Raw genomic sequence first — 19,697 nt, forward strand, 5'->3', positions numbered from 1 at the left:
TCTATTAAGAGCCAGAAGCTCACTGGGGCTTGCGGGAACGAGACCTTACTGCAAGGGTCTCGTCACAAGCCCTGATGGTCGCGATGGTCGAGACCATCGCGACCATCACCTGGCCGCTCACAATAGCTGTGGGTGGTCACCCACAGCTATGTGGGCGGCCCGGAGGCCGCACCAAAAAAACAAACAAAAAAAAACGCCCTGATTCACAGCGAGCGCTCTTTCAGAGCATCCGGCTCTGAATCAGGCCCTGAGTGTTTGGTCTCTAAGTAGTTAAATTGGAAAATTTTCTATATGCCAAAAAGTTTTTCAAGTTTTTTCCATTTTTTAAATTGTTTTATGCAATAGATTCATTCATTAATGCTGACATGCAAACCACTGTCAATGTTATTTTTGTAATACAGTGTATATTTTATTCTGTAGGACTTTGGATACAAACTTAAAAGTGTTTATACTGACAGATCGGGGTATATGTATAATGTGTCATAAGTTGCTGGCATTAAATGCATATGAAATATATAAAATAATAATAAAAAATTGTCAGTTTGTGTGTGTGCGTGTGTGCGTGTGTGTGTTTGTTTTAGTTAATGCTACTCTTGAAATGACCAAAATAAGTTTCTCTAGCATACATGAAAGTTGCAGAGCTGGCACTTATATACTGTATCAAGATTACACATAAAATAACAAGAAAAGCCCAGGAAGAACATAAAGGCCAAACTACTAAAGATAAATAAAAATAAGAATCTAACCATATACAATGAAATTGATAAGGCATCACTGTTTTAAGAACAGACAATATTGAAGGAATTTGTGTAGAACGATTGTACCCAAAATTCTTAAATATTGTCTGTCATTAAAACAATGATGCCTTATCAATTTCATTGTATATGGTTAGATTCTTATTTAGAACGTACATGTACTTATCATTCTTCTGAGGGAAAGCTGGCAACTTGTGTACCTCGAGGGCAAACACATGTACAATAATTAGACAAGTTGTCAATATTAATTCATCACAACATTGTACGCTCACATTGGGGCAGATGTACTAAGCTCTGGAAAGTGATAAAGTGGAGAGTGATAAACCACCAGCCAATCAGCTCCTAACTGTCATTTTTCAATCACAACCTGTAAAATGACAGGAGCTGAGTGGCTGGTCCTTTATCACTTTCCAATTTATCACTTTCCAGAGCTTTAGATGTAGATTCAGCAAAGCATTATGGATTTAGAGCTGTGTGTCCTCCAATAAGAAATAACTAACTTATATCATGAAATCTACTTTACATCAAGAATGCTAACATCAGGAAGCAATGCTCAATAAAGAGATAAACAGGTATTACACGTGCAGCAATGAAGATTGTCATTTCGCCTTTCAGGGTGTTAAAAAGCATCTGTAAAAAATGATTGGACATTGAGGTAACTTGAGCCTTCCTTCTCCATATGTAATTTAAACTGTTTCTACTAAATAACAGATATTCAAACTAGCTGTTATAATCACCAGTATATCTGACATAAACTTTTATAGTGTCTGTTTTTGTATGTATTACGTAATAATATTTCAGTAAAGATTGGGCTGTGAAAAACTCCTGTGCATATCAGATATCAGTGTGGTGTTGCATAAACTCGCAGTTAGACATTGCAAAGAGCCAAGGGATATGGCATAAATAGATATTTCTAGTCCCTTTACTGTAACATACTGTGGTATATATGTATCAAGCAGTGAAAAGCATGGATAAGTGGACCAGTGGAGAAGTTGCCCATAGCAGCCAATCAGCTTTGAAGTAGCATTTATCAAGTACAGTTTATAAAATAATAGTTATGAGACTAGGAGCTGATTGGGTGCTATGGGGCACTTTTCCACTGGCCCACTTCTCTAGGCTTTTCACTGTTTGATACATAAAACCCTGTGAGTTAATTTTGAAAGACAAATAAACCTGATAAAGAGATTTTAGTGTGATAAAATATGTGCATCTATGTACTCACCATAATCAGGAACTTTCATGAACTGAGCCATAATTTTCCGCTCATCTTTCCCATATTCATTCTCTGCACGTAAAGTATAAAAGCCATTGTTCACGTGTGTTGGACTGTCTAATTGTAGGCAGCCATGGTGTTCACTCATATTGTTGCTTGATTCATGAATCTTACTCCAAATAAATTCCGTTTCACTCAGAACGTTTCCTTCATGAAACCACTGCAGCTTAGGGATCGGGTTACCCCTCACACTGAAAGGAATACACCAGTGGTGATCCAAAGTTGGGTAGTCTATTAGCGTGATGTTTGGAGGAACTAAAAAGAGGAAAGAACGGAAAATTAACATTCTTGTTGAAAAAGCATGTAAACCCCATACTGGATGCTCATAAAATGTAATATTAAAAGGAACCAATATACACACAAAGAGGCTTTAAGATAGGTGTCCTGGGAAAGGTACAAGTCGTGACAAGGTTTGTATTACTCTGCAAACAAATGAAGCTAATTTGCTGGTCTCATGTTTAAATGAACTGATTGGGCAAACATGTAGGCATACCTTTTTTTTGTTATCTTAGACACGGAGCTTAAACTGAGGGCCTGATTCAGAGCTGGATGCTATTTGCGGACGGTCATTCCAAAAAAGGGGCCGGCTATTTAAATTGAGCGCTCGCTCTTTGCGGTTTGTTGACGCCTCTCTGTCTGAGCGAGCGAACAAAAAATGCACTCGCTATTTTGTAAAGACGCCCCTTTGCCGTTCGCATCACACGTCATCTCTGGTATTTATTAGATTAATCGGGTACATCGTAAGGCATCTGAACTGCTCGCAGTGCTTGTGGTAGGTTTTTCTTACCGCTATTACTGCGAGCAGTTCAGGCTAAAAGACAACCAAGTGACGTGGTCGATGACGCTCCTTTACTAATTATGCACTCCCATTAAACGCCCTTTTGACCGTTAGGCACGCCTGCGTTCGGATCTCCACTCCCCCGTTTTCAAGCACCTTCCCCTGTTACCACCCACAAACGGTACATTCTGTCAATCAAATTAGCAGCTCCTCGCTGTTTTGCAAGGGCACGATTTCCGACCGCAATGACTGGTTTGCGCATGCGCATTACGACCCATACGCATGTTCAGTTGTGCGAACATCGCTCAGAGCAAACGAGCGACCGCTTACGAGCGGCTCTGAATCGGGCCCTGTATTCGGTGTAACCATAATTTTACTATGGGAAACTTGTTGAGTTACCAGTTGCCATGAAGGTGGTTGTGAATTGAAAAGTTGCAAAATGTAAATAATCCATTGCAGAGACCAACATTGTATTAAGTATCAATTTCTTCTCTGGAACATGCAGCAAAAATAATGTTGAGCTACAATTGGCATGGCCTTGATGATGAGTTTTGATATTAATAATATCAAGGCCTAGGCCCCGACTACGGTTGGCACAAATCTCGTTGCTCAGCGGATGGCAAAATGTGATGGCACAAACTGCGTTACCAAGCACTCACACTTCTCCTTTGGATATTCTTCCCATAATCTCACAGAGAGGAGGTCCAACAAGTAGGCAAGAATGAGTTTAACTAGTTTTGAGAATATGGTTCTAAGTTAAAAAGTATAGTAACTAGAGTATCACTAATAGATGATCATTAATGTATTTTTCAAATACTTACAGTGCACATTGAGCTCCACAAAAACTTGATCCTCTCCCACAATATTATCTGCTGTGCAAACCAAAGTCTTTGTATTGTCCAGTGATGTCACATTTTTTAGTGTTAAGAAGGCAACATGTTTTACAGTTTCTGTCTGAAGAGGAAAATAGTGACATGAGTTCTTCTGCAATCTGACTATATAAACAGAATATATCCCTGTTACTTTCTATAGGTACTTACCGAGCTGTTAGACTTAATATGAGATATGTCCCATGAAACATTAGGATCAGGTAGTCCAGTGGCTTCGCAATAAATAGTGGTACTGTTACCTTCCAGAACGATGAGCTCTAGTGTGCTAGCATTTACTTTCGGCAGAGCTGAGGATGACAAATAACATGAAGTATATTTTATTACCAAACCTTACAGATATAGGAAAGAAAGCATTTTATAGTGGCTCATCTATTAAGACACAAGCCTAAAAAGGTGTTTAGGCTAAACTGTCAACAACTAATGCGAATATCTCCTAATTCCAAGTATTTTGATTTTTGTTATTTTTCAGTATAGCTGGAAGAAGAATGTTAACTTCAATTGTCCTGCTTTTATAACAACATTAAGTTATGTTGCTGGTGTAAATTATTAAGAAAGCATATTTATTTTATATGGCCATTTTTCACCTCCTATTAAAAAATGTAAGCAGATTGCAGAGTACAACAAAGTTCGGGGCATAGCTGTCACTGTAGGCAGTGTGTTTTGTTAACCACAAATAAAATGACAGAGACGTCAATTTGCATCTGTGGCTAATGCAGAAACCTTCAGGATATCCTATATAATATGCCGTTAACGGAATACAGCTCCAGGTATGAAACATACGACAATGCAGGCCTGTTGCACTGGTTCGCCTGTTCATTCTGTGCAACAAATGATGCGCGGGAGGCGGCAAATGTGCACTGGGTACACCTGCATCACATGCACCTGCAGCATTGAGGGCCCTAATCACACCACCAGGCTTCATAGATGCTCTGTAGGCTGCTCCAACTGTGCTTACTCTAATGACAAGCCAAGGTTAATCCCTAGTAGAGATGTGCGGTTCAGTTTTCCTGAAATAGGAACACACAGGAACTCAGAGGTTCCAAGTCGAATCAAGTCCTAGTTCAGAATCACTTTGGGGTTCCGAGTCAAACCGAGTCCCGGTATGGTTCTGAAGTCAGTTTGGAAATCGGATTTTAAAAAACAAACTTGGATTGCATGCAAACAGGTCCAAATTACTGTACATGACTTCACCTGTTTTATCGATTATTTCTCGAGATTTATAGATTTATTAAAGGAATCCAACACCAAACCAAAACCAAATCCGGACTAAAACATGAGGGTGATTTTGCCAACACCAAAAACAAAACAAGGGATCCGACGATCGACATATCGGGCGGTCCCCACACACGGTGCGATCGGGTGGCCGACCACCCGATATGCCAGCCGCCCCCCCCCCCCCCCACATAGCGCTGCATGGGATCGCACATCGCAACCTCAGATCAACTGAACCTGCAGTAAGATCTAGAGGTGCAATGTACGACCCCACGGTTGCGCGCACTATTCGATATCATGCCCATACATGGTACGATATAGCAGTGATATCGTACCAATACGTCGGATCGGCTGCTTTATTGCACCGTGTATGGGCATCTTAAGAATCAATAATGCAACAGCTATTTTTTGTTGAAATATCACTCTCTTTAATTAGACCTAAAAAATTAATCTGAAGTCACTAACAGCAGAAGAGGAACTAATTATTTCCCACACTTATAGATTTCTGCTTTATTGCATGTGAAATAGGGATCACATGGAGAAAATGATCATATGGTAACTTGCACCATTGAAAAATTGAGTGCTACATCTTCTGGACATTATATTTTTATACCAAGGTGGATATTTTTTTCCTATAATTTTTATTATTTATTGTATAATTTTTAATAATATTCTATAGATTCTATTCTTGCAACTAGGGTTCTCTTTCATTTGGCTACTATATCCAGTCAGTTTTATTACTTAGTTTGTTGGTGATATATAAATAACAGATAATAATTAATAAACCTTATCTGAAAAATCCAGCAAGTTTCATTCAATTAAATTTTACAAATTATAGTAATTTACACTAATCTATTTGGCAATAGTGTTGAAATTGGTACTTCCTGTGTGAATTTCTAGCAAAAAATAATGTACAATGTATTCTTAATGGACCTTTCATCATAATATCTTTTTAACTTCACTTTATGGCTTTATGCCACAAGAATGAGCACTCACTACAAATAATTCTCAATATCTACCTGCCTATCTATCTATCTATCTATCTATCTATCTATCTATCTATCTATCTATCTATCTATCTATCTATCTATCTATCTATAAATCTTTTCTGCAAATGCAGACACAGGTCCTGAATGATGAATCAGCAGTGTACGCAGATTCGCGATTATCGGGAATCTGCTCATGCGGAGGACCCATTCCTCGAGTGTGCAGAATGGGTCCTGCGTAGTCGCACGCAGACCCTTGATTGACAGGCAGAGGCATTTAAGGGGCGGTGCGGGGGCGGCTGGTGTTGCCGGAAATGTTTTTCGGGAGTGGGCAGACCAGGATCTGCGTTGATCAATACAGTGCCCTGGGCTCACAAGCATCGACCTCCGTCGTAGTGCTGGTATCTCAACCATCGACCTCCGTCGTAGTGCTGGGATCGCAAATGCAGCAGGAGGTGTCATACACCTCCTGCTGCATTTGCATAATAGCAAATGCATAATAGCAAGGATCGCAATTACAAAGCTGCCTGCATGCAGCTTTGCAATTGCGATCCTTGCTGAATCAGGCCCATAGTGTTTTAGCAAGATAGAGGTAACCTCAGTTGTGGTGAGCTGTGTAAAAAAACAGCCATTTTGTATATCACCCCCTAAGGAGGTCTGTCTTAATCTAATTAGTGACTTTTATTTTGTGCTATAGCACATATTTTTGGTGTAGAAGTGACATATTTGGTTACCTAAAATCTATTTTGTAATCATGTAAAGTGCATATTTTTGTTGTGCAATATTTAATGTTTAGTATTATATTTGTGTGACAATTATTATTTTAAAATTAATTTAATTGGGTGCACAAATATCATTGTACAAACTGCATAGTATATTTTATTCCCAAGCAAAACACATAGTCCCACCAAGAAATATAAACAATATTTAAATACAAATAAGACCACTTGTAGTATAATGGGATTCTTACATTACACCTAGAAAATTACCCAATAGAAGCCTATGGGCTCTTTTCGGGACGCACCCCTGAGAGGATCCAATCAAATCCCCCCCAGCTCCTCCCACGTCACGCGCTTCGTTCTGCACATGTGCAGAAGGACGCTGGAGGGAGTTCTGGGTCAAGAACCCGGAAGTCACTCTATCGAAAAGGACTGAATCATCCCCTTTGAATTCTGTAATATCCTTTGTTACAAAAAGCTATATAGTTGCCATACAGTGAGATATAATTTATCTGATTTGTTGTTTTATTGTTCCACTTTAAATAGCCATTTTAACCTTCTGATAAAATGGAGATTGTTGAAAATGGATGAAAGAGCGATTTAACGACTGAACAAAACACTGCTCTGAGTGGCTAGCAATTCTCTACTAACAATGCAGGAGAATGCCATTTTAATACTATCCAAAATATGAGAATACTACTAAGATTCTACTAAAGACATGCTTTTATCTAGATTGTTGTTTTTGAATATTTTTGTAAATTAAATAGAAGCATGAGGAATATCAGATGGAATTATATGGCTTGCAGGAAAGAATAAAGAAATGATCGAGAACATTTCACCACATGACTAGTTTATTCATCTCTGTGTTCTGTTGCTATGGAAACAAGTGAGAACTAGATTTTCATTTTCACTAGTAGGGTGCCTCTTCATTTCTGTAGTGACAGGGGTGGGGGAGTAAGAGTGTGATTCTCATACTGGGAGAGCAGAAGAACGTCACAATTGCCATCCATTCCAGTAAAAAAAAATCCTGGTATTTCATTCTTTTTCTAAATTTACTCTTATCAAAAGATTACAAGAAATGTTTCACTCTGCAATACAGAATACTTTGTGGAAGCAAAGCATTCTGGGGATTGATGTTTTTTCTTGGTCAAGATTGAAAAAATTTTGCGCAACTTAACAATTAGCCCACAGGGATAATGTTAATACAGGACAATGGACAGGAACTATCAGAGCCGTAACTAGACTTTTTGGTGCCCTGTGCCAGAAAGAGCATTGGCACCCCCCTCATTTATAAAAGGGACATAATTCACCCAAAAAAGAGCCATGGCTTTATGGGGAAGGGCCAGGGAAGATATAGTATAGGAGAGGCCAGGAGATGCTGGGGATGAAATAAGAGGAAGCTACAACAAGAATGATATAATACAGAAATTTGACAGGCCCAATTAGCGCCCCCTGACCTGTGGTGCCCTGTGCGATGGCACCGGCCGCACTACCCTAGCTATGGCCCTGGGAACTAATACATGTATCTAAAACATACTTGTCTACTTTAAGTTTTTCCTCCCCGGGCTTTTCCCGGGGAGGAAAAGCAGGTGGGCGGTGATAGGGGCGGGGATGGAAAGTTTGTGTCGCTAAGCCCTGTCCTCTCACTGTAAATTACCACGAATACCGCATATTTAACTAGGGGGCGGGACAAATGACGCAATTCTTATAGAACCACGTAATTATACTCCGCACCCTACTCGCCCGACCGTCGATCCCTAATAAACTCTCCCCGAATCCGGGAGGGGTGCCTACTCTTCCGGGGGCGCGCGGGGGGGGTTACCGAAAAATCGGGAGCCTCCCACAGTTCTTGGGAGAGTTGGCAAGTATGGTCTAAAATCAAACAAAAAATATAAGCGGCAAAAATAAAAGGCTTCATTTTATGCATTAGCTAAGACTATTATTTATTTAATAACATTTATTTATATAGTGCCAGGATATTATGGTTTATAATTGAGAACACAATGATAAACCAAGACTGGGAATTAACAGACAGGCAGAGAGAGGTAAATGGGGTCTGCTCGCACCCTTCATTAGGGAAATAGGAATTTAGTACATGATGTAAAGTGCTGTATATTGCATACAGATCCAGCCAGTTTGCAGGGGTAAAAAGTTGCTTCGTGTACAAGTGTTTGGTATTTTTGGTGGAGGGTGGTAAATAGCTTGAGAGCATAATGTGGCTGAAGTTTAACTAGATGGTAAGCTCATTCTGGCCTTTGCATGTATGTGCCTGATCTAGTTTCTCCAAAATGTACTGTATTATTGCCAGCATTGACATACACATATTGGTTTTATAAGAATGTATAAAGGTGGCATGTACCATGCTATTCCATTCTTGATTAAACTGTTGCTTTCATTAAATAAAAAGAATATATTGATTAGAAAAGGGTGTGTGTTTGCAGTCCTCTATAACAGATATACACTTAGAGGTATACTGTATATTTATTTACTAATCAGCATGTTGAAAGCTGCTGAGCTTTGACTGCTGAATTTAAAGTTGCAATACTAATAAATTCTAAATCAGGGTTGTTTAGCATTTACTGTCATTGCCTGTCCTGGCAAAGAATCTATAGTAAAGCAATAGCTTTTGCTATCACTTTACTTCTGGGTAATGGACATGCATATATACTGAGCTTACAGGGCCATCAAACACTAGTGGCTGTAGAGAGAGGAGAAGAATGGAGCCTGCAGGAGAGGGTTCAGAAGATCCCTCTCCAGTGATGTTCTCCCATAGTCCAGACATACTAATGCTATCCTCAAATGGCGTTAGCTATGTGGTCAATCTCCGAAAACCTAAGCTTTTTGGAGTTTGGTAAATTATTTTAGTTGACTTCCTATACAAAATGATGGAGATGGCATTATTGAGTGTTGTATATGGAGTGTTCTGGCTGGCATCTCAAGAGTAAAATATTTAGAAAGGTGTATATATTGCAGTTTAGGAATCTAGGGATTTCCAAGTAGTTTCAACATTTATAGCAAAAGTGTATAAAGAGCCAAGTGGTGGAGAGGATAGAATATAGTAGCTAAAGGGGCCTATCCATTGCCCGACTTTGTGAACAATCCGAACAAATCCAGGAGGTTTTGGTCGCATTGTTCACAAAGTTGGGTAATGGATAGCCGGCAAGGACCAGCGATGCGCGTGCACGCTGGGTCCTTGCCATCCCCGACTATCTACTGAACATGCCCGTCATCCTGACGACGCTCGTCAGGTTCGGCATTTTCAGAGATAGAAGGTCGGCTTCTGTACTGAATGACATTCAGTGAAAGCCGTTCAGTGCGGGCACCGCACCTTGACAACCTGAAGGTCTGAACGCTAGACGAATATATATGAGGTCTCTGGTATGGGGTAATTCTAGTAATAGGAGATAATAGGTGTGGAGATCTAATCTGTAATGGGTTGTTGGCAGTGACAGCAGAGGAGAGAGTGTTTGGCTGGGTGCTGCTAAAGTGTTTAAATGAATGCAGGGGGGAGTGTAGCTAGGTGCTGCGGGGGTGTTAGTAGTGAATGCTGGGGGGAGGGTGTATGCCTGGGTGCTGCTGGGGTGTTAGTAGTGAATGCTGGGGGGTGTCTGGTTGCTGCTGGGGTGTTAGCAGGGAAAGGAGAGTGTGTGTCTGGGTGCTACTGGGGTGTTGAAGTGAATGTGGAGGTGGCTGAGAGTATGTGTCTGGGCACTGATAGGGTGTTAGCAGTAAAAGCTGGAGAGGAGGGTTTGTGACTGGGTGCTGCTGGGGTGTTGGCAGTGAATGCAGGAGGAGGGGACTGTGTTTGTGTGCTACTGGGGTGTCGAAAGTGAATGTGGAGGGGGATAAGAGTGTGTTTCTGAGTACTGCTAGGGTATTAGTAGTGAATGCAGGGGGGAGTATGCCTGGATATTCTGGGATGTTTTCAGTGAATGAAAAGGGAGGAAAGTGTGTGTCTGGGATCTACTGCGATGTTGAAGTGAATGTGGAGGGGGGGTGAGAGTGTGTGTCTGGGAGTTGCTAGGGTGTTAGTAGTGAATGCTGGACAGAAGAGTTTGTATCTGGGTGCTGGAAGTGAATCTGGAGGGGGTGACAGTGCGTGTCTGGGTGCTACTGGGGTGTTGGAAGTGAATGTGGAGGAGGTCGAGAGTGTGTGTCTGGGTATTGATGGTGTGTTGGCAGTGAAATCAATGGGAGGAGTTTGTGTGTCTGGGTGCTGCTGGGGTGTTAGTAGTGAATGCTGAGGGAGGAGAGTATGTTTATGGGTGCTGCTAGGGTGTTGGAAGTGAATGGAGGGGGAGGTGAGTGTGAGACTGGGTGCTGATGATGGGGTGTTGGTAGTGAATGTGGAGGTGGCTGAGAGTATGTGTCTGGGCACTGATAGGGTGTTAGCAGTAAAAGCTGGAGAGGAGGGTTTGTGACTGCGTGCTGCTGGGGTGTTGGCAGTGAATGCAGGAGGAGGGGACTGTGTTTGTGTGCTACTGGGGTGTCGAAAGTGAATGTGGAGGGGGATAAGAGTGTATTTCTGAGTACTGCTAGGGTATTAGTAGTGAATGCAGGGGGGAGTATGCCTGGATATTCTGGATGTTTTCAGTGAATGAAAAGGGAGGAAAGTGTGTGTCTGGGTTCTACTGCGATGTTGAAGTGAATGTGGAGGGGGGGTGAGAGTGTGTGTCTGGGAGTTGCTAGGGTGTTAGTAGTGAATGCTGGACGGAAGAGTTTGTATCTGGGTGCTACTGGGGCACTGGAAGTGAATCTGGAGGGGGTGACAGTGCGTGTCTGGGTGCTACTGGGGTGTTGGAAGTGAATGTGGAGGGGGTCGAGAGTGTGTGTCTGGGTATTGATGGTGTGTTGGCAGTGAAATCAATGGGAAGAGTTTGTGTGTCTGGGTGCTGCTAGGGTGTTAGTAGTGAATGCTGAGGGAGGAGAGTATGTTTATGGGTGCTGCTAGGGTTTTGGAAGTGAATGGAGGAGGAGGTGAGTGTGAGACTGGGTGCTGATGATGGGGTGTTGGTAGTGAATGTGGTTTAGGAGGAGTGTGTGCGAGTGCTGCTGGGAATGAGGTGTTGATAGTAAGGAGGGGGGCCACCAACAACTATTTAGAGTCCGGGCTCCTGGTATGAACTTATGGCCCTGCGGTGACACCATCTGAGCAGCTCTGCTATTTTGTTGTCATCTCCTCGGATGGTGTCACCCGTTGTGAAGCCACTGATCAGATGCTCTATGCTGTTTTCTTTTAATCCAAGCTTACATATCCTGTGCGTCAGTACACACAAATCTCATTTTAAAGGGTGGTAAATGCCAGCCTTGGCTGTGGGACTTGCAGCAGTATAGCCTTCCTGGCATGTGGGACGCGGACTCCTAGGTCTGAATGTGAGGATCGTGTGATAAGCCCACACCCTGCTATTGCAAAATCTCCCAGCAGGGGGTTTCCAAATACTTAACAGCTTTTGATCAGTATATCTTTGCGAAACCATTAAAAATTGTTCAACTGTATTCCTAATTCTGCTTGGATTCGGTAAACAAAGACAGTCCCTTTCCCCAGTGACATCATGCCTAGCCATTGTAATGCATTGCATAATATTAAGAGTTACAAGTAATAAAGAATAGGCTTGTCACTTAGAAAACTAAGCCTTCATTCTCATCATGTGATTCTCATAAATCCTCACAACTCCCTGTATAGAAACATTTCACAGCATTTTCCTTTTATTTGTTCACCTGCAAGATAAAATCTATCATATCCTCTTCCAGTGACTGGACTGCAGCCAGGCTCTTTTTTCAAAACAATATGGGATGTTAGCTCTTGGCAGGAGGAATCATTCTGCAAATGTGTAGGATTAAGTCAGTCACTATTACATGTGTTCACATATTTCTGAATGGGGTTACAACAAATACATTTTGAAAAGGGGGAAGTGAGTATTTCTTTTTGGTAATGGTTCTAGTGTGATTGTAGCCTGTAAATCAGTCATATTACTTGTGTTAGTGGATCATATTACACCATCACTTAATCATCAAGTATTTTAGCTCATTTTGTTCAAGGAAATGTCAAAATATAATAAACATATAGTCAAAATGACATGTCAAACACATAGGGGTCAATCCAATTCATGAAACTTGCAAACATACACGAGAAATACATGATCCCATTAGAAATCCCTATTTGCGGTAATCGTCGCAAGTGTGCACAATTTTTCTACAAACTGACAACTTCATTAGCAGAATCATATAGAAGGCTGTTAAGGAAATAAGGAGCATAAGGAAAGCACTGGAGGTTTTTAAATGGTGTATGCGTGATATGTTATTTTTATTTTTTAAATGATAAAAAAGAAACTTAATCGTTTAATCTCAAACTATTTAAATGAAAAATGCAAAAAAAGTAAAAAAAAAGAGGTGATTTTGTGGTAATTTGAGGCCACTTAATTTTTTTCAAAATGATGCACAAAAAATTATAAAAAGGCTGTTATTTTTCATAAAAAAAACTTTGATCAAATCTTGTGGTCCTAAACTAATTAAAAAGTTGATTTTGGACTCATTTGATTCCATTTTTAACTACAATAATGACATGTATTTATTGGCCCAGTTAAGCTAATTGAAAATTTCCAATTGCCTAATTAGTCATTAGAGGGGTGTCCAAGGGATTCTGACATTTTTACCTCAAAATAAAGATTTTCTTAACCGTTCCCAGCCTCAGGGGGATATGCATAAAAAGCCCCGCAAATTTCATGTAAAAAATCATTGTGAGTTTTTAATTGGAATGCAACTGTAATTTGCAGTGCAAGTTCCCTGTGCGAACACCTTGCAGGACCTGACTCGCACCTAATTGGATTGACCCCATCGTGTTAGCATTAGTTGATCTTTTGTTGAGATAGCAAACCCAATGTTATGTATAAGTCAAAGGACAGCATTAAAAGCATTGATGCAAAGCTACAAAAAATAAAAATAAACCCAGCGTTAACATAAACTTTAAACTGGGAGGTTGATTACAGAATGTATGAGGAGGAAAGGTGAAGAAAAGAAGAAGAGGGAGGAGATTACCAGATACCTTACTAAAGTTTATGTAGGGTCACATTGCATTGGAAGGATGTCCCATGCAAAAGGCCTTGTCATGGTTTTCTCGCGCATGGCCAAAGGCAAGCATTGAGACTTGGTCACAATAAAAGGAAAAACTTAATAGACTGGGAAACACCATTGAATCTAAACTTTAAATTGCAATGCATCATATCATTTAGGTCTATTTTTCCATATCTTTGTGAAGTTAGGCAATTGTGGGATAAGATTTTCTACCAGGAGGGGTACTGATCCACCAGGTGGAGTTCTACCACAGGGGAAAAACGCCTTATTAGAGTGATGACCAAAACCATCATTGTAAGAAAATTTCTGAATTGAAGGCAATTATCTGTATCAATTTACACGAGTTTGTCTTTGTATGGAAAGGCACAGATTCCATTGGAATCGACTAGCTGGCCTTCTGGTAAGATGTCCACTTGAGACTAAGCATTGATGGACCTTGCATCCAAACCCTGAGGAACATCTGAGACTATTTGGGTGATAGGCAACATGTATGTAGATATACTGTATATTTTAACTTTCTGAGATTATTCCAATATTCTAAGGTAGGGCCCATTGGCGGATAATATTTGATTCAACGTTGAAATGGGTGGGATATATGGGTGAGTGTTCCTCATTAAAAATCCACTGTCTATTTGAGGGATGTCTGGAACAATTGAAAATCAAAATTCTATTGTCGACTCAGCTATGGTAAGAGCCCAATCCAGTATAGATTGAAAGTAAATTATTTTTACTGTTGGATTTGGGCCTGCCTTTCCTAAAGTGAATACGCGGTCATAGGCTGTTGAAAGGCTTTTGAAGATCCCTTTCTGGTGAAAAGGTAGCCATTAGGCAATATTGGCATCAACTATTGTGGCCAAGCTCTTAAAAGCTACATTTCTCAGAGCTTGGCAAATTGGACTACATCACCGTTTGCATAGAGGTCTAGAATTGTGTAATCAAGACTCCACCCCTATTTCTTTAAATGATAGCTTCCTCCAAAACAGGGTTAAGAAAAAAATGTGCCTATTTAAAATCAGTATGCTATTTACATTTCACTGGAATAAGTTCCAGTACTTGAATTTGGACTTTTTCCCAAAATATTCAGTTGGGAGTATCAGGCAACACTACTGCTGTCATTTGGCAGATTTGTTGTAAATATCTGACACTCTTAGCAACATCTGCTATCAAAAAAATAGTCATTGCAGTCACCAGTTTGTCTCCATGGCTACAGATGTTTCTAAGGCGTGTCAGATATTCTCATATCTGGCATATTCTGTCAAATGGCAGCAGCAGCCATGTCTGAGTTTTCAAGTGCCAATTTCAGGTAGAAGTCCTAGTTCAAGTATCAGGAGGTACTTCAGTAAATTTTGACAACCAGTTTGATTTTAATTAGGAAAAATAATTAACTTTTTTGTAATACTTACCTTTTAATCACAAAATACATAAATTCAAATATTATGTTCTGAACCCTGATCACTTAAGCAGGCAAAAGTATCATTGTCATAATGACTAATTAATAAATGACTTGGAAGATTGCATTTAAAAACTAGGGGCGTACAACAAAAATATTTTGGCATCTCAGAAATTGTCCAGGAGAGTGTTAATGTCTTTATCTAAATTCCTAGTTGAATATTTACTAAATTGCGGGTTTTTAGAAGTGGAGATGTTGCCCATAGCAACCAGATTCTAGCTGCTAAATGTTAAGTAGAATATGATTGGTTGCTATGGGCAACAACTCCACTTCTAAAAACCCGCACTTTAGTAAATATACCCCCTAGTACAAGGGTGGCCAACCTGTGGGTCTCGAGCCACATGAGGCTCTTTTGAGCTTCTAATGCGGCTCGCGGCCTGGCAGACCCTCATTATTACTGAGAATACTGGTCTCTGAAGCCATCAGAGACTAAAGAAGCCTCTGATCGCTTCAGAGGCCAGCGTTCCCAGTAATGCAGTGCGCGGGTCACGTCATGATGTCACCCGCGATGTGAGGAGCCTGCGCATCTGCTGGATCCAGTTAGATCCAGCAGGCGGCAGAAGCAGCAGCGACGGCAGGACTCGGGAGCCCTGACGGCATGGAGCGGAGCCAGCATGGAGGTAAGTTTCTTCATAGGGGTGTTGGCGGGGAGGGGGAGCTAGTACTGGGGGCACTTCCTTAGGGCGCACAGCTACAAGGGACAATGCAGAAGGGGCATAACTGCTGGAGGCATTGCTTAATGGGCACAGCTACAGGGGCATTGCAGAAGGGGCACAACTACTGGGGGGCATTACATAATGGGCACAGCTCCAAGGGAGCATTGCATAATGGGTACAGCTCCAAGGGGGCATTGCATAAGGGCCACAACTATTGGGGACATTGCTTAATGGGCACAGCTACAGGGGGTATTGCAGAAGGGGCACAACTACAGAGGGCATTGCATAATGGGCACAGCTATAACGGCATTGATTAGGGGCCACAACTACTGTGGCAATTGCTTAATGGGCACAGCTACAGGGGGCATAGCATAAGGGCCACATCTAATGGGGGCATTGTTAATGGGCACAGCTACAGGGGCATTGCATAATGGCCACTACTACTGGGGGCATTGCTTGATGGGCACAACTACAGGAGGGCACTGCATAATGGGCACTAGCATTCTCAATGTATTTTATGTGGTTCTGGATTTCAATATGTATTTTATGTGGATCTGGCTTGTTTCTGTGTATTTTATGTGAATGTGGCTATTTCAATGTTTTCTATATTGCTCTGGCTTTTTCTTTCACTTCAACAGTGAAAAATGTATATTGGGAAGGTTAAGTAAAATTTGTATTTTCAATGTCCTGGGCTCGCCCCCAGCGTGATTAAAAATGAGGGTGTGACACAAGGTCATGCTCCTGCAAATGTCATACCAAAGGCGTGCGCACAAAAATGGGATGTGGGGTTGTGACATATAGGCCACGCCCCATCTTTTGTCCAGGCACCTGCGCAGCGTGCATGCTATCGGCTCTTTCACTTGACTACATATATTTTTTGGCTCTTTCCCTCTGACTGGTTGGCCACCCCTGCCCCAGTATCTATTAGAATGTAATAGCCCCTTCCTACTTTTTGTTTTCATGTCTGCATTTATACTGTCTGCCTATCACTAGGTAATAGTACAAACACATAAGTTGTGTTTGTTTTTTTGCTCAATGGATAGTGTGTTGCACATGTGCAATAAAGCAATGTATTTAGAACAGTAATTCATCATGACTGCTTGTGTTTACATTCATATAATGAAGCATTTGCAAATAGTTATGTACTTTCTCAAATAGTTACACAAGATTAAGGGGCCCATTTATCAAAGTGAATTTGAGGTAAATTACCCGAAAACACCTGTTTTCGGGGGTTTACCTCAACTACTAAGTATGCCCCGGATGTATGAAGGAGGGATCGCAGCAGGTATCTCCGATACCTGCTGCGATCCCTCCATTGCCGCCGGCAGCCGCCTCCCCCATAGGTTTCTATGGGGGATGCGATGCTGCAAAATGTATCAATATCGGGAATGCGAAGCATTCCCGATATTGGCCCCAGCAGCTAAAGCTATCTAAAGATAGCGTTAGCCGCTGTAGTCTATGGGGACTTACTGCATATCAGCCGTCGGAGGGATCTGCCAGATCCCTCCGCCGGCAATGGGCGCCGCTCATGTGCAGTCCGCGGGACTGCGCATTCGCAGAAGCCCCGACTGCCCTCTGGAGACATCGCAGGGACGGGCTCTTTTCGGAGCCCGTCTCCCTGCATGTCCCGGATAATACATCCGGCAGAAAGGATCGCATTTTGCAATGCGATCAGGGGCGGTACTGCATGCCCTGATCGCATTGCAAAATGCGATCAGTAATAAATGGGCCCCTAAGCAATTTTGGAAAATAAAAAAGTATCAGAATATTAAAATATTTTGGAGCAATGCCGTTTAATTTAACAGTGCTACAAACCAAGAGGGAAAAGTGGTATGCTTTGCAGAATCTGAAAGATTACATCTCTTTAAATACTCTACATGAATGACTTTAATAGAAAGAAAATGTCTCTGAATGCAGCAATTTGAATGGCCATTTGGTTGTTTTATAAATAACTGCTGAAATAGACCTGAAATGACCAGAAATGCCAAACATTGCAAACAGATCCCGGCACTCAACACTCAGTGAACTACCAGATCTGCCCATGTACGTATGGACAGCCTAAAGTCATTATTGCTTCAAACAATCTAGAGAAAAGAACAGACATTGAAAACAGAACCACATTTAGAGATAAGTGTATCAATAAGTGATTAGCCTGCTGTGAAACTTGTTTAATCCTTTTTGCTCTGGTGCTTCCAAAAAGATAATTAAGCTAATATCATTAGTGATCGTGTACAGATTCTGGAAAAAAAAACTAATAAATATTCTATGACTAGCATTTATAATCTCATTTCACTTAATGATTACATAACTTTTAACACCCGTTGATGGCTTAATAGTTACTGCCTCACATTACCGAGGATAAGAGTTAAATTCCCGACCAGAGCCATATATGTATGGGTTTCCTCCCACACCAAAACATACTAATGGGTTAAATTATTTCTGACAGAATTGCTTGCCTCCATGCTCTACAAGTGGCGTTACATGCGCGAGTGCCGTGTGATTTAGTAACACCGAGCGTTTTTTCATACAACCTTTTCCCTTCAAATGCTTCTGCTGACTGAAATGATATGTGGCATCCCTATATTCTGTGTGCAACTGCGGGTGTATCTGCATGCAAAATGCTACGTGTCAGCAGCTGTGACAGTGTAACATAGTGTTTCGCATGCAGATACACCTGCAGTTGCACACAGAATATAGGCATGCCACATATCATTTCAATCAGCAGAAGTTACTTGTGCTTCCTATTCACATCCAGAGGCATATCTATAATGGGTGCAGGGTGTGCAGTGCACACGGACACCTGGGTCCAGGGGGGCCCACACCGCACACCCTGCACTCATATTTTTTAATACTTACGGCTCCGAAGTCCCATGTCAGGTCTCGCAGCCCTACACGAAGCGCCTGGAAAATGGCCGCTGACCCATTTTCCCGGTGTTCTGTGCATGCACTGTGGGGGAAATGGCGGCTGCGCTATTTTCCCGGTGACCTACGCATGCGCAGTAGACTCTGGGCACAGACTAGCGCCCAGAGTCTACTGCTGTGGACAGACCGCAGCCAGCCACCGGGGAGAGAGGAGAGGGCCCAGGAATGCAAACGGGCCCCCTCCTCTCTTAATACACCCCTGTTCGCATCACTGTGCAAATAAGATGCATTTGAAGGGAAAAAGTTGCACAAAAAGACACTCTGTGCTACCGAGTCATGCCATGGCATGGCACAACTAGAAGGGCTGTTAACAACATGCTAGGAGGCTAGATGTATTAGGACACATCTGTATTTAAGGGAATTTATACTCTAAAACTGAGGTACACACTTCAAAAATAAGAGGACTGATTCACAATTTTTTTGACAGTTGAAACAATCCAGAGAACATTTCCTGTATATAACCGGTTACGTTTGTCTGAAAACTGAACACACCCACAATTTGGGGTTCCAAGTCGAACCAAGTCCCGGCTTGGATTACTTTTGAGGTTCTGAGTAGATCTGAGCCCTGACTCGGGTTTTCCTGCAAGTCGGATCCCGGATCTAAAAAACGTATCTCTTATGTTTTTGATTGCATTTAAGTCCCTCCCTCGTGATTTCAGGTAACAAAATTTACTGGACATGAATGCTATTAATGTAAATAATTCTATAGGAACAAAAACAGCTCCAAGTTACATGATTTTAGCTGTTTTTATAAAAAAAAAATTAAATTATTCAAAACCAAACCGAACTTAAACACTTGATGGTGGTTTTGCTAAAACCATAACATTTATGGTGGCTTTGGCAAAGAAAAAACCAAAACATGTGGGTCCGCACACATCTCTAATACACACTACACAATTATCATACCTAGCTGAACAATAACTTTCCCTAAAGATCGTCAAGGTGATGTTTTTACATGCAGTTTGTCAGACAATGTATGCATTCA

General features: G+C 41.4%; 1 protein-coding gene across 3 annotated transcripts in view; it reads right to left on the bottom strand.

Moving 5' to 3' along the window:
• The window catches only part of NTRK2 (neurotrophic receptor tyrosine kinase 2), a 334,844-nt gene that overhangs the window by 276,812 nt on the left and 38,335 nt on the right, over positions 1–19,697 (bottom strand). For all 3 annotated transcript variants that reach the window (XM_088470100.1, XM_088470098.1, XM_088470099.1), the window contains exons 7-9: positions 3,847–3,983; positions 3,628–3,760; positions 1,978–2,283 (exon numbers count right to left, since the gene is read on the bottom strand). In XM_088470100.1, the coding sequence (XP_088326226.1) occupies positions 1,978–2,283; positions 3,628–3,760; positions 3,847–3,983 (576 nt within the window). The remainder of the gene's footprint in view (positions 1–1,977; positions 2,284–3,627; positions 3,761–3,846; positions 3,984–19,697) is intronic.

This window comes from Taudactylus pleione, unplaced genomic scaffold, assembly GCF_031769625.1.
Source record: "Taudactylus pleione unplaced genomic scaffold, aTauple2 ptg000095l, whole genome shotgun sequence".
Taxonomy (NCBI): Eukaryota; Metazoa; Chordata; class Amphibia; order Anura; family Myobatrachidae; genus Taudactylus; species Taudactylus pleione.